General features: G+C 44.3%; 1 protein-coding gene across 1 annotated transcript in view; it reads right to left on the bottom strand.

Annotated features, from left to right (window-relative positions):
- Positions 1 to 351: 351 nt before the first annotated feature.
- Positions 352 to 13,090, bottom strand: part of cps1 (carbamoyl-phosphate synthase 1, mitochondrial) — a gene marked incomplete at both ends in the record, with an annotated part of 39,195 nt that continues 26,456 nt past the window's right edge. The window contains 9 exons of the mRNA XM_079731301.1: positions 352 to 468; positions 1,470 to 1,599; positions 3,216 to 3,328; positions 3,572 to 3,631; positions 6,362 to 6,460; positions 6,652 to 6,726; positions 10,601 to 10,771; positions 10,999 to 11,088; positions 11,240 to 11,347. Of these exons, the coding sequence (XP_079587427.1) occupies positions 352 to 468; positions 1,470 to 1,599; positions 3,216 to 3,328; positions 3,572 to 3,631; positions 6,362 to 6,460; positions 6,652 to 6,726; positions 10,601 to 10,771; positions 10,999 to 11,088; positions 11,240 to 11,347 (963 nt within the window). The remainder of the gene's footprint in view (positions 469 to 1,469; positions 1,600 to 3,215; positions 3,329 to 3,571; positions 3,632 to 6,361; positions 6,461 to 6,651; positions 6,727 to 10,600; positions 10,772 to 10,998; positions 11,089 to 11,239; positions 11,348 to 13,090) is intronic.

Below are 13,090 nucleotides of genomic sequence, written 5' to 3'. Positions count from 1 at the left end.
ACCCTGAGGGATGTTCTCTATTATTCGCAAAGTAAACATTTTTGTAAACATTGCTGTTTTCTCTCGACGCATCGGCAGACCACCCCCCACTTGACCCGTGGGACCAGAAGGACAGCGAAACGCACATCAAAGCCCTTTTCTACATATACAGAACACAGCAAAGGTAGACGCGTGAAACGCAGTGTGACAGATCCGAGGTCAGACCTCGCAGACACACACACTACAACTGACGAGCGGACGAAGTCTGTCTCGGATGATTCTTCCGGATGAGCCTCAAGTTCCAAGGATCAATCGACTGTCACCCCTCCCCTGATGGTGGTGTCGGTGGGGGAGTTGGGGGGGTTCTTGCCTCTACAGCAGCAGCCGCCTGGATTCTCTCTGTTGGCTCTCTCTCTCGCGGTAGTGGAAGAGGCTGGTGGTGTCCAGGTCCCCGGCGTAGCTGATGGCCTCGGCAAACAGCTTCACCACCTGAGGCGGGACCAGACACACAACAGCCTCAGGGTTTTGTTTTTGAGTTGAGCTTTTCTGACGCTTTACAAGGATTTGTTATTTGCCATCGTCTCGATGACTACCACGGTGCTGTGTTGCAGACGCAAAAGAACTGAAAATGATAAGACAATCGCCACATTCCCAAACAGAATATGATCATAGATAAGCACGCCAAATTATGAAAGTTTAGTCTGAAAACAAGATGGAACCAGCATTACCAACCCTGGTTAGAGGAACCGGAGTATGCCTATTACTGTAAATTGCTCCAGAATTGAATTTAATAGTCGGTAGAAGTCACGCTAGGCTGAGAAGGTCATGTTGAACCGCTTTACTGGCCTGCCACAATTCAATTTCAGATGTTTAACTTCCTTTGAGCTGTCAGTGACGTCAGTTTACAGTCCCCAGAGGGAGAAGAAGAAAAACATTACAAGAAGGAAAACCACCAAGAATGATACAGAGTTCTCTGATAAAGGATTTGACAAAGCAATATCCAAAACATGCGCCAGAAACATATATTACACTAACAGAGTTCCTCTCTCTTGGATATTGCTCCCTCCAAAACATGCTCTGAAGTCCCTTCCTCCGTCTCGCTCCATAAACCTGGAAAGTCCCGCCCACTCTCTCGCCACGAAACACATGTAACGGCAAGTCCCGCCCTCTGTTTTGCTTGCCGCTAAACCCATATAACTGAAAGTCCCGCCCGCTCTCTCACCACTAAACCCATGTAACTGAAAGTCCCGCCCGCTCTCTTGCCTCTGAACCCATGTAACGGAAAGTCCTGCCCTCTCTCTCTCTCGCAACACTTAAGCCATGCAACTGAAAGTCCCACCCGCTCTCTCGCCGCCAAAGCCATGTAACTGAATGTTCCGCCCTCTCTCACGCGCAATACATGCACATTGGAAGCACCCCGTCCCAGACGTCTGTGGTGACGGGGTAACGCCTGTTCACCTACAGGCATGGGGTACAGAGAGCATACTGACCTGGTAGTTGGTGATGAGTGGCACACTGTGGTCCACCGCCATCCTGCGAATCAGGAAGTTGTCCTTCAGCAGGCGCGTGTTGTTATTGGGCAGGTTGACCACCAGGTCAATATGGCCCTCGTTGATCAGGCTGCACAAAAACACACACACACAAACACACACACGCAAATTTGGGTAGAGGTTAAGCAATATCCATTTTAGTGATGTGAGAGCTAAACTGATATGGAGGACCTGGGCCTCTGAATGATCACTCAAAATTAGAGGGCTGTGTGAGTGTCAAGTTAAACAACCCCCCCCTCCCCCACACACACACACACAGGTGAAGTATCAAGAATTACAAGTGTTATCCCTGTCAGGGATATGAGATGAGTGTTGTATGCTAATTAAATCACAGAAGCACAGACGTAAACATGATTGGCATGAATGCCACAGGCATTCATTCCTTGCTGTGAAACAATGTCCTTGCCATGTCCTTCCCATGGAACAATGCATTCAGGTGTTAAGTGTTTAAAAAACATTAGCTACAGCTGATGCAATTGCCGTCATTGCTGTGTGTGTGTGTGTGTGTGTGTGTGTGTGTGTGTGTGTGTGTGTGTGTGTGTGTGTGTGTGTGTGTGTGTGTGTGTGTGTGTGTGGATTATTTTGCTATTATATATTCTCGTTGGCGTTTTAATCCTCCTTCCTCACCAACTCATTTCCAGACATACGCTCCAGATGGCTGTGTTTCAGTACGATCGTGGCTTGTTATGGAAACCTCGCCGCCCTACAAATTACAGGGTTTCTCTTCTGCAGGCCGCTTGCCATATATTATGTGTTACTGTTTTTTAAGTATGATGCGCATAAATGGAATGATTAAAATATGCCTCCAAAAAAGGGAACGAGACTTCCATGCTTATTGACAAAATAACAATTATGCTCATCAGAGGTAAGGCCGTTTACCGCTGTTGGATAAAGCAATGCTCTCTTTCTTTCTCTTTTTTTCTTTCTATAAACATTTTTATTATATTTCTATTTTGGTGACAACAATGGACATGAAGTCCAACCTGAGTTTTTTTTTTAACACAATCAGTTCCATTGACAAAGGACTGCCATTAGTCGTAGACCTCTTTTCCTTGCTGGTAAATCATTGTCGTGTATTCTGTCAGACACAATGTTTTGATGGGCAAGCCAAAACAGGTGCACACATGTATTTTGTTATCTCTTTGGCAGGTCTGTTGCTGGTTACTACAGCAACCTATTTGGATTAATCACAACATAACCATTAAAAGCCCAGCGTTAGAGTTATAGCTAGTTTGCTGAACCACTCATTGCCACTATGCCAACTTCACTAATCATTCTACATCAATCAGCCGTAGGAACTCACCTTGCCAACGTTTACACACACAAAGGTTAAAATCGGCTGTTAAACTGTTTAGCTTTCCCCTAATCTTCCAAAGCAAACGCAGAGTCCTGAAACTCATCGCAGTCCTGCCATGTTGGTTAATGAAATCAAGCCAGGCCAATGAATCCCTCCCCCAAAGGAGGACTCGGTCAGCCAGAAGGTTCTACCCTGCAGCACTGATGAGCAGAGTGCACAGCGTGCCAAGATAAACGAACTGCGTGTGTGTGTGTGTGTGTGTGTGGGGGGGGGGGGTTATTCTTCCATGTTGTAGTGTATGGTCGGACACAAACACAGCTCTGTGGTGGGCTGTGCTGTGGAGGTGTGTCTCAGGGGGCAGTGCCTGAGGATGGGTATGGGGCCCTCACCTGATGATGCTGGGCAGACTGCTGTGCTCGTCGTCCTGGGAGGGCCAGGCCACGGGCGTGGCAGGCACGTCGTTGGCCCCCAGCCAGGCCGAGGTGGCCTCTGTGGCGTACAGCTTAAGGACAGAGGAAACAAGGGTGACTCTTCCGGGGGAAATAGATATTGTGCGATTGTTTACAGGTAGGGCTCAACACATGGATGAGCATCCGGCAGATGTACTTTCACCTCTTTCGATCAGTGTTGAGGGGGTTTATGCACAGCGGGGAAGTCATGAATTTATTTGTTTAAGGAATAGACGAGGAAGTCTGGGTGTTCCCTGTTAGACGCAGAGGTGTCTTCGGGTACGATCAATGCTTACCTTGAAGCCCTCTTCTTTCAGCTGATGTGCTGTGGCCAGGAAGTTGGGCCGGAACGAATGCTGCGAGCGAGAGGGAAAGACGGATGGGAGCGGATAAGGAAGTGAAAGTAAGACTTAATTAAAGAGTACCGGTAAGTAAAAGAGCTGTCTCAGGAGTGATGTTGAAGTAGTGGAATGTCCCATTCTCACAAAGTTCAGCAGAAATTGGCTCCATAATATCATGCTACGGTGTTAGCCACAATCGTGCATGTATCCCCACTCAGTGCCAACCACCATAAGGAAATCACATGTTAAATCATCTCCCTATCCCATCTCACTAGACTATCCCAGTTAGAATGTAAATGTATTCTCTTTGAAACGGTGTATGGGTTACAATGTTTGTAACCCGTTTTGGGTGAAATGTTCAAAAACGGTTTGAGTGTGGCCATTTTGTAGTCCTGCTTGTGAATAATTATTGATATTGTTTATTGAAACTCTAGTCTTCTCATTCTACATGTTTGAAGATTCAAGTAATCTCATTGTAAGTGTTGAGGAGTGAAGGAGGAGAGAGGGATAGACAGCCTAGGTGTGGCTCTGCTAAGAGTTTTGCACTTCAGGTTTGGTTTATTCTGTATTTTGGTGACGTACAGTAGTAGGGAATTACACACTATCATGGCTCGATACACTACTGTACGATGTGTGTGTGTGAATGCTTAGAGAGACCTCAGTTTGCTCGAGAGCTGGGGGTTTGTCCGGGCAGCCAGGAGAAACTCAGTTGCATCTTATTTAAATTGGATTTCATGGGGTATCAGAGAATCAGCCTAGCTGCTGTTTTGCACTAGGTGCGGCTTTCCAACCACTGTTTTTTTAGCAACTAACCATGCCACTCAACCCTAATCTGGGTGGGATAGTGCTGTTGTTTGCAGTAATTGGCAAATAGTGATGTACAAAAGAAAGAGTGCCTATTTTCCACAAATACGTTTCTTCTCATTTTAGTAACCAAAGGATTTAGAAGTCACATCCCAACGACCGCCTCCATTTAGGAAGCATAGGAGAATTGGAATGTTAGTTATAATGTTGGTAGTAAGGTTTTTGTTACGTCATTGTTTAGTAGTAAATCATGAAAATACTTTTTATTATGAGAGACATTGTTGTGTTTGAAACTGTTACATAGTTTTTATGCGTGACGTGGTAAACCAGTTTCTATTGGTGTCAGTCACAGAGGCAAAGAACCTTGGGGAATTCCACACTGTATATGTTTCATGTCAGATAAGCTACCGTTCAAAATACCTCTGTATTCTGTAAGATATGCAGCTTTTGATCCACGCTCTGGCTGGCAGGGCAAAGCCATAACATTTGAGCTTCTCTTACAATACTTTGGGATCGATTACACCTAATCCCGCGCTGAAATCTAACAGTACTGCTCCCACCACTTTCTTTTGATCAATTTGTTTACTCCAGTCATCTGTCAGATTGAAGTACTTAACGCTCCTCTGTGAGTGTCATCAGTTTGAAATGAACAGCATACACTCAAGACACATTTCGCTAAAATGATGATGTTCTCTGTAAAATGTGTTTTGACGTTTACTTTTGAGATGGAAAAAAAAAGTTAGATTGTATTTTTCTTTTTGCTACATTGGGTACGATCTAATTGGATCAAAATCCAAAATGAAATTCGTTCTGAATATCGACAGCCAGATGATCAAAGGCCACTCACTACCACCTTATGCTAGTCTATTGCCTGTGACCTTTCAATATGTAGGTATTTTCTCTCAAAATATGCAGGATTTATATCTCTCCAACACACCAGCTTGTTGTTATACTCCCGATTGTTTTTTCTTTTTATATAATCAATATTTTCCCATCAACAGCTTTATAAGGTGGTTGAATACATTCTGTTTGTAAAAGGAGCATCAGTAAACAGCACATTGGGTAGGCGTGAGGCAGCAACACATTCTTTACGGGCAGTGCATTTCTGTCTAGACGTTGGAATCTCAAACACTGAGCTGAAAGTGAGTTTTAAAGAAGGAATACTCCCCCGAGAAGACTACTTCAGCCCTGATATAGCTTCAACATTAATCTTAAAGATCTGCAAAACTGATCTGCAGTATCCCCATATAGTGGTACATTTGTGATTAGTGCGTGAATGTAATTTCACATTGGCACCCAGTATGCCCTTCAATGCTCTTTTTATATGTCAAGAAGCCGAGAGAGCCATGCTCTTGTGTGATCCGATTGCTAAAGTCATGGCCAGATTCAACTTGGTTCTAGCAACTACAGATATTTCTACTTTGTCATGAAAGATAAAACTTTCACAGGCCTTGTCTGCTGTTCTTAAATCTGAACAAAATTAGAAATTTCTCACAAATGAGAAATGAAAGGCAAAGAAAGATTACTTGGCAACACATGCAGAGACATGTTTTTGCGTTCTTACAACAGTCCTGCACAACACACATGCTTTCATTTCGTCAAGGTTGTCTGTCGAGAAAAGGTAGACTATGCATCCTCATTCACGATTACACAATACAAAAGTACAGAAGCCGCAGCGACCCCGTGGCAGCCTAGCGAGAGTACTGTGGTGAAAACAGTGTCTTCAGGAATACATGTTGCAGCGGTGAAAGGCGCGATGCTTTGAGAAGTCTGATTTAGAAGTTATAAAAATAAGTATGGTCTACGGAGGAAGAAAATGTGAAAATATGTAGTTTTCCGCATGCAAGAGTAAACGGGGAATGGAAAACATTGCGTGGAACACGCGCACAAAGGTATTTGGAGGGCCTCTCTACCAACTGGCTGGCATGGCCGTGGACTTACCTGAATGCCGATCAGAATTCCCTTTTGAGGCAGCTTAAAACCTGTAGAGAGCATGGCCTTCAGGAAGGCAGAATAAATGTTTGGTCCAAAACAGGCTACCTATAACGAGACAAACACACACACACATATACACATCAGCTACACACAAAAACAAGTGTGCAACGCAAATGTTTACCTTGGCCGTCTCCGTCGAACTTCAGGAAGTACAAATGCAAAACAATAAGAGGAGAAGCGAAGAAGAAGCGATACTTGGTGTGTGTGTGTGTGTGTGTGTTTCCAAATATGCTCACTTCTCCGGTGGAGGCCATCTCACAGCGGAGCACTGGGTCCGCATCCCTCAGGCGAGGCCAGGAGAACATTGGGGCCTGACAAAGGGGCGGAAGATAAACGAAATATGGATTATTTATTTATTTAAAGATGGAGGTGTAGGGGTTATGCATTCACGAGATGTCTCACACTTTTTGTATGAAAAAAGGCCCCTCAGAAAGGTATAAACATTGTGGCAGATTGGCCTTTTTTTCAAATAAATTGATGGTATATTGTTGTGCACGTTCATCATCATGACAGCATCTGCTCCGTTTGAAACACTTGTTGATTGTGGGAAAAGCCCTTTCTTTTGCTTCGCCGATGCACGGGAGTGCTGTGTGGAAGGTGGCAATCACAGGTGATACAAATCATCCTGCATTGTGATACTATAGTTTATAGGCTGGGACAGTAGTTTGCTCATGGCTATATGAATCATAAGGCAGTCAATGCGTATGACGTCTATGAAATGGTTCGCTTTAAATTGACCATCAAATATGTATAGCTTATGTCAGCCATCTCCTGGGACCCCATAGTGATATAAAGCAACCCAAAGTGGTACCCCGGACCCACGGTTGGGTACCGCTGGGCTAGGGGCCACTTGAGAGTAAATTATTTCCACCAAAATAGGGAACAACTAGGCTGCCACCGAGGGGTGAGACAAAGCTAGCATTAAAAACACCCCACAAATAACAGAGACAGTGCACGACGCCTACGGCAGCGTGTTGGGATATGAAAACTATGGAGCAAAATGGTTTGAGTTAAATGATGCATAGAGGGTCATAAAAAACGTATACATTCTTATTTTATTCAAGCAATATTGTTTGTTTATTTTCCCTTTACACACCCACCTCAATATGCAAATGGTTAACACAACCTCCCCCATTTCTACAGCAGATATAACAGAAAGGTAGTCAGTTCAGCCGAGTGAGGTAGGAGACAATGATAACAAACAAGACACAAGCACAAATATGTCAAACCTTGACATTTCAAACAAACTAGTATGCATTTTATTTATTTGTACACATTATATTTGTATAGCATTGCAGGGTTGTAATTTTTGGTCAACTCTTTAAGAAATAAGGTCTATTTTATGATGCAGAAATTCCCAATCCTTATTATGCGTGTGCCCCGACATGGCCGGTGGGCTTTGGGCTTAATGCAGCCACAACAAGAACAGGAGGAAGCAGAGGGAGACTCACTGGCCGAAAGCTTTTGAAAATTGGCATTGATGGCAACCCCTGAGACACACAAACCTTTTTTCAAGCAGTAGCCTTTTTCGTTTGAAGTGTCATCGGCTCTATCCTCTTCCTCACTCAAAAATTACATTTTTATCCAGTTTGGGTTTTTCCAGTTTTACAAATGCCAATGCTGTGGTTGCCTTAGCAGCCTATTATACACAAATAAATATATATATATATATATATATATATATATATACTGTATTCATTACTGTGTTAACTGTAGATAAATATACCTTACATACATACATATAATTCATAGTATAATCAATGCGGGAGTGTACAGGTACACACAAATCAGCCAAATACACTCGCCCTGTCCCATGTGATGACTGCCCACTCTGAATAAGCATTAAGATAGAGATGTGGAAATGTCACAACATGAACAATGTTATCTTGGCGCTCCAGACAAGCTCGCCTGGAAAATGGCAGAAAATAAAGTGAGACGTCTCTGTGAGATGTTTCTTTTCTTCTTGCTAGGGAGTTTTGTCAGATATAAAAAAAAATGAAAACATGATACATGTCTCCATCTCTCTATGTTCTTTTCACGCTGGGTGGGAAAATGAATGAAAATCTGTATGTATTATCCCCATCCAGCTAGCATTTAGCACCAATATGGCCGCTCCGAGAATAAGGCTTATACCGGGGCATGCTAAATGGAACCGTTAGCCTTTGGAGGGAGCGTTTTCCTATGGCTTTCTCTTCATGTATGTCAGGGCTAACCACCACTGATCTGCCACCAGATCAACCCTCTTGCCACATACACACACACACACACACACACACACAAACACACACACACACACACACACACACACACACACACACACACACACACACACACACACACACACACACACACACAAAATCGTCAACAGACACTGAACCCAGGGCCGTGGATAACTGTTGTGTGGATGTTGCTGTACATCTGTATACATAAGCCAGAAATTGCACAAAGGGGACTTGTTAGTGGCTAGACATCGCTGCGCAGTGACTATGGGTTGAGGCATGGTGGTTGAGGAACGGATCAGTTCTGGTTCTTCCCGGGGAGCCGCTGAGCTGTGCCGGATTGCCCGGGCCCTGAATGTTACAGAGGGGCCCCAAGCTGCAACAGGAGGCCTTGTTTGAACAGGCTTAGTCCTGGCATTGAGGGATTTGGGCATTGCAGAACCCTATTTTAAAGAAGAATAAGACTGAAGGGAGAAAGTTGCCAACAACGGGACCAATAAAAAGTGGTGGTAAACCGACAAGAGAGATAGGAAGAGGATAATAACAATCTCTTAAAATATCCTTATTTTCTGAATAAACTATATTTATTTAATCGTCAGAAAGAAATGGGATTGTAACCAGCAGCAAAAATCCATCATAAATATATGGCCTGTAAAGGCCTTTAAGACTGAACTTGTGATTAAGGGCTGTACAAATAAAATTGAATTGAACCAAATTTAAACAATTACAAAGGCAAAAATGGCTGCTGTCAACTGTCTGAAAGACTTAATTGAAAAAAAATGGTTCCCCTCCAAAAAAAATCTAGCAACCAACAGAAATAAAGGGGGAGCCACAACACAGATTATCCAAAAGCGTGAATGGTTAATGACCCCCAATTAGTTTGAGGTGGCCGATATCTTTGACTCAGGAGTAAACTCTGGCAAATGTTCTCCTGAGCCCGGTGTCGGGAAATATTTGCCTCTCCTTGTTTAATATTCACTGCCAGGGTGCAGGGCAGAAATTGAAAACTTCAACTGAGCGGGCGGGGGGGATTATGCCTGCGCGATTGCCTCTCGACTGCGGCCATTGTCAGTGGGCTGCTGTTGTAATTAGAGGGAGAAATGACTTTCGGAAGGGAAATTTCTTCTGGAACAGCTGGGCGATACGTACACTCCTCCCACACACACACACACCCAACCTGAGAGGTGAGCGCCAGTGCAGGCCTGGCTGTTATCGCCCCCTCTGTTTTCACTGCAATGCGCCTATCTGCAGGGATGAAGCCGTAATTGCTACCTTCTGTTACGCGATCTGACACCGTTTCCTTATAATGATGTCTTGCTGGTAGGGCTCTGCTCATGGTGGGGCTCTGCCACCACGCCGCCACATTCAGCCTACTGAAAGACGCCCGACCGGGACTCCGTTATTAACATGAAGGCGGTGACAAGTGGCGATTACCTTTTTAAAAATTGCCTCAGATCTCTCTTTGGTCTGTTTCCGGATCAACCGGGGCTCAAAGAGGATCTATCATTAGACTGTTGCAGGGCACGCGAGTGAAAAGCTTGCTTGACTTGATCAAATTGTTTCAAAAAGCATGCCACATAACGGTAGTAGCACCCCAGCAGAAAACAGGCTGAACAAAGTAATGGGTGTGGGGGGGCCTCCAGTCTCTAAACACAATTGTTCTGTTTCACTAAAACGCTTACACTTTCACACACATACTGCATAACAATGTCTCATGAATGTGTGGGCGCCCGTCTTGATTTGATAACTAGCCTTTTTTTGTAGAACTGCTGTTTTCTCATATATATAAAACACACAAAAAAAGCAACAGAGGTACCAATTGCAGTGTGTGACAGCTCTCCTGTCACACCAGCAGACATCACGTTAATAAAAACTAATATTGGATTTTTCGTGCAAATTCAAGAGCCAATTCCCTTTTACCACTCACACCAATCACGGCCTAGCGGTTTAACGACCCATCGCTCACCTTGATGCCCACGTAGTCAACAGGAATGATGGGGTTCTCTAGCGACGGCAAGCTGGCCTCATCCAGTGGCTCACCGACCATCACCTTGGTAGCGGCGTTGATGAAGTCCACGCCGATGGTTTTGGACACGAAGGGGAAGGAGCGCGAGGCCCGGAGGTTACACTCAATAACCTGCAGGGTGGACAAGCGGGGAAGACACGCTAAATACACAGTTCATTCATAAAATATACTTCCAGCCCATACAGACGTCAACGTCAATCGTGTTCAAACACACATGGGCAACATCTACGAATCAAACGCAAGTGCAATATTAAAACATGAATGCCACAGATCAAGGGAATGCCACAGATCAAAGTGATCAATGGGTAGGATATGACAGGTGGGGTACCGTTACTTACCATGACGTCATTGCCTTTCACCAGGAACTGGGTGTTAAAGGGTCCTGAAATCTCAAAGGCCTGAGCAATTTTCCGAGTGGAATTCTTCACCTGACGACAAGAAGAAAAACACACATTAAACCCAACTGCTAAACATACTCAACATATGAGTCTACAAGTGTCTACGAAAGACCAACTGTATGTTGCAGGGGGACTGATTAAGTTCTAGCTTGGGAATTGAATGTGTGAGGTGTGTTCATACCTTCTCCAGCGCCCCCTGGCTGATGCTCTGAGTGGGCAGCATCAGGGTGGCGTCGCCTGAATGTACGCCAGCATCCTCCACGTGCTCTGTGATGGCGTGGACCAGAACCTGGAACGGTCAGCAGTCACATACAGTCAGAACCTATTTCCATTCTTAAACATGAATAGGGGAAATGACTGCCTTTTCCAAGAGTGAGGTTTGAGTAAGATTTTGTTAGTGTGTGTGTGTGTGTGTGTGTGTGTGTGTGTGTGTGCGTGCGTGTGCGTGTGTGTGTGTGTGTGTGTGTGTGTGTCTGTATGTGTGTCTGTGTGTCCGTGTGTGTATATGTGTGTGTGCAGCGTGTCATTTGCAGATTTACACTGCTGCTACATTCATCAGCACTGTTCTGATAAGGCCTATAATCATCTCACTCATCCAAAAACCACACACACAGCAACACACACACACGCAGGCACGCACACATGCAAAGTACCACTCCAGGTCTAACAGAAATGTTTGGCATTCAATGAAGAACATTCTGGAAATATGGTACTAGAATCAAAGGAAGGCCTGTACGTGAATTTAATGTAAAAGAAAAAACATTACCAGGCCATTGCACATTATTATTAACAAGAAATAGGAGCGGTACTACTCGAAGGCCCTATTCATTCTGGATTTAAATGGCCTAAGTGTAGAATATCTTCACGTAAAAATCCCTCTAAATTGGCAATTCTTGAAGAGGTTGCCACATTACTTAAATAATGTGACTTTCCCCGTCTCTCTCTGTTGCACAAAACATCCTGTTTGCTTGTTTCAATTATATTTTAAAAGGGCGGATTTGCCTTGAAAAAGAAAGGAAGTTACGTCCTATCGAGGATGATGGCAAAAATGTCTGTTATTTCATAATCGTTTTATTTGTACGACATGCCCTAACACAGTTTCTAGTGAAAAGTACATTTCACGGTTGCATCTATCAAATGTCAGCTACTTTGGGTAGCAATACTGCAGTGGAGTGAATATCGAATTGAAAAGCCATCCTGGCCTTGTGTCGGTTAAGAATGTTGGCCTGACCAAAAATGGTTGTAAGGTGATCTCTTGCACTTGTGGAGAGTGATGTCAGATGACATTGTCCAGGGCAGTTATCCCATATGAAGGGCCACCCCGTGGCCCTTCATATGGGATAACTGCACTGGGCCCCTGAGGGTCCTCAGGGGCCGATGGCTGCTGACAACTCTTGTACACTAGAAAAAAGGTCTAAGATAACCACACACGCGCACACAGACTCCTCACATTCCTGTTTCACCAAGTGTCTTGTAGGTATATGTAGTAGTTAACAAGTGGATCATTTGATACTATATATACTATAATACATAATTTGAAACTTGGGACAACACAAAGCTAAGCCAAGATACAAGATAAAGAATCGAGGAAAAGGCATGAACTTTAGGCAATCTAATAGGAAAGAGAAAACCTGAGCTACGTCATGTTGATTCTAAACTCATTTCCCGGGTATTGGTTTCATTCTTTCTACCCCCCTCGTCAGGTCTGTCAGGGGCCTAATGTCTTTTGACTGGAGATGAAGGAAAGTGTCCTGCTCTCGTTGTGAACCGCAGGGAGAGTGAGTGTCTGCCGCTTCGCCTTCATGTACACAGCAAAATAATAGACGACGGGGGACACGGCAGAGCTACAAAGCAGGGAGGGCTGGGGCTGGAAATGTGATGGATCACCGTGAGTAGGTGGAATTAAATGGAATGGGAGACACATTTTTCTGAGCTGTTTTTCGGAGTTGTGCAACACAAGGCTGCTGTTGGAGGAAAGATGTATAACCTCAATAAATGGGCTCTTTAGCTACTAGATAAATGCTCTTTAACT

This window comes from Pollachius pollachius (assembly GCF_949987615.1).
Source record: "Pollachius pollachius genome assembly, chromosome: 3".
NCBI lineage: Eukaryota > Metazoa > Chordata > Actinopteri > Gadiformes > Gadidae > Pollachius > Pollachius pollachius.
Note: the sequence above shows the minus strand (reverse complement) of the source record. Positions and strands in the feature narration are given on the sequence as shown.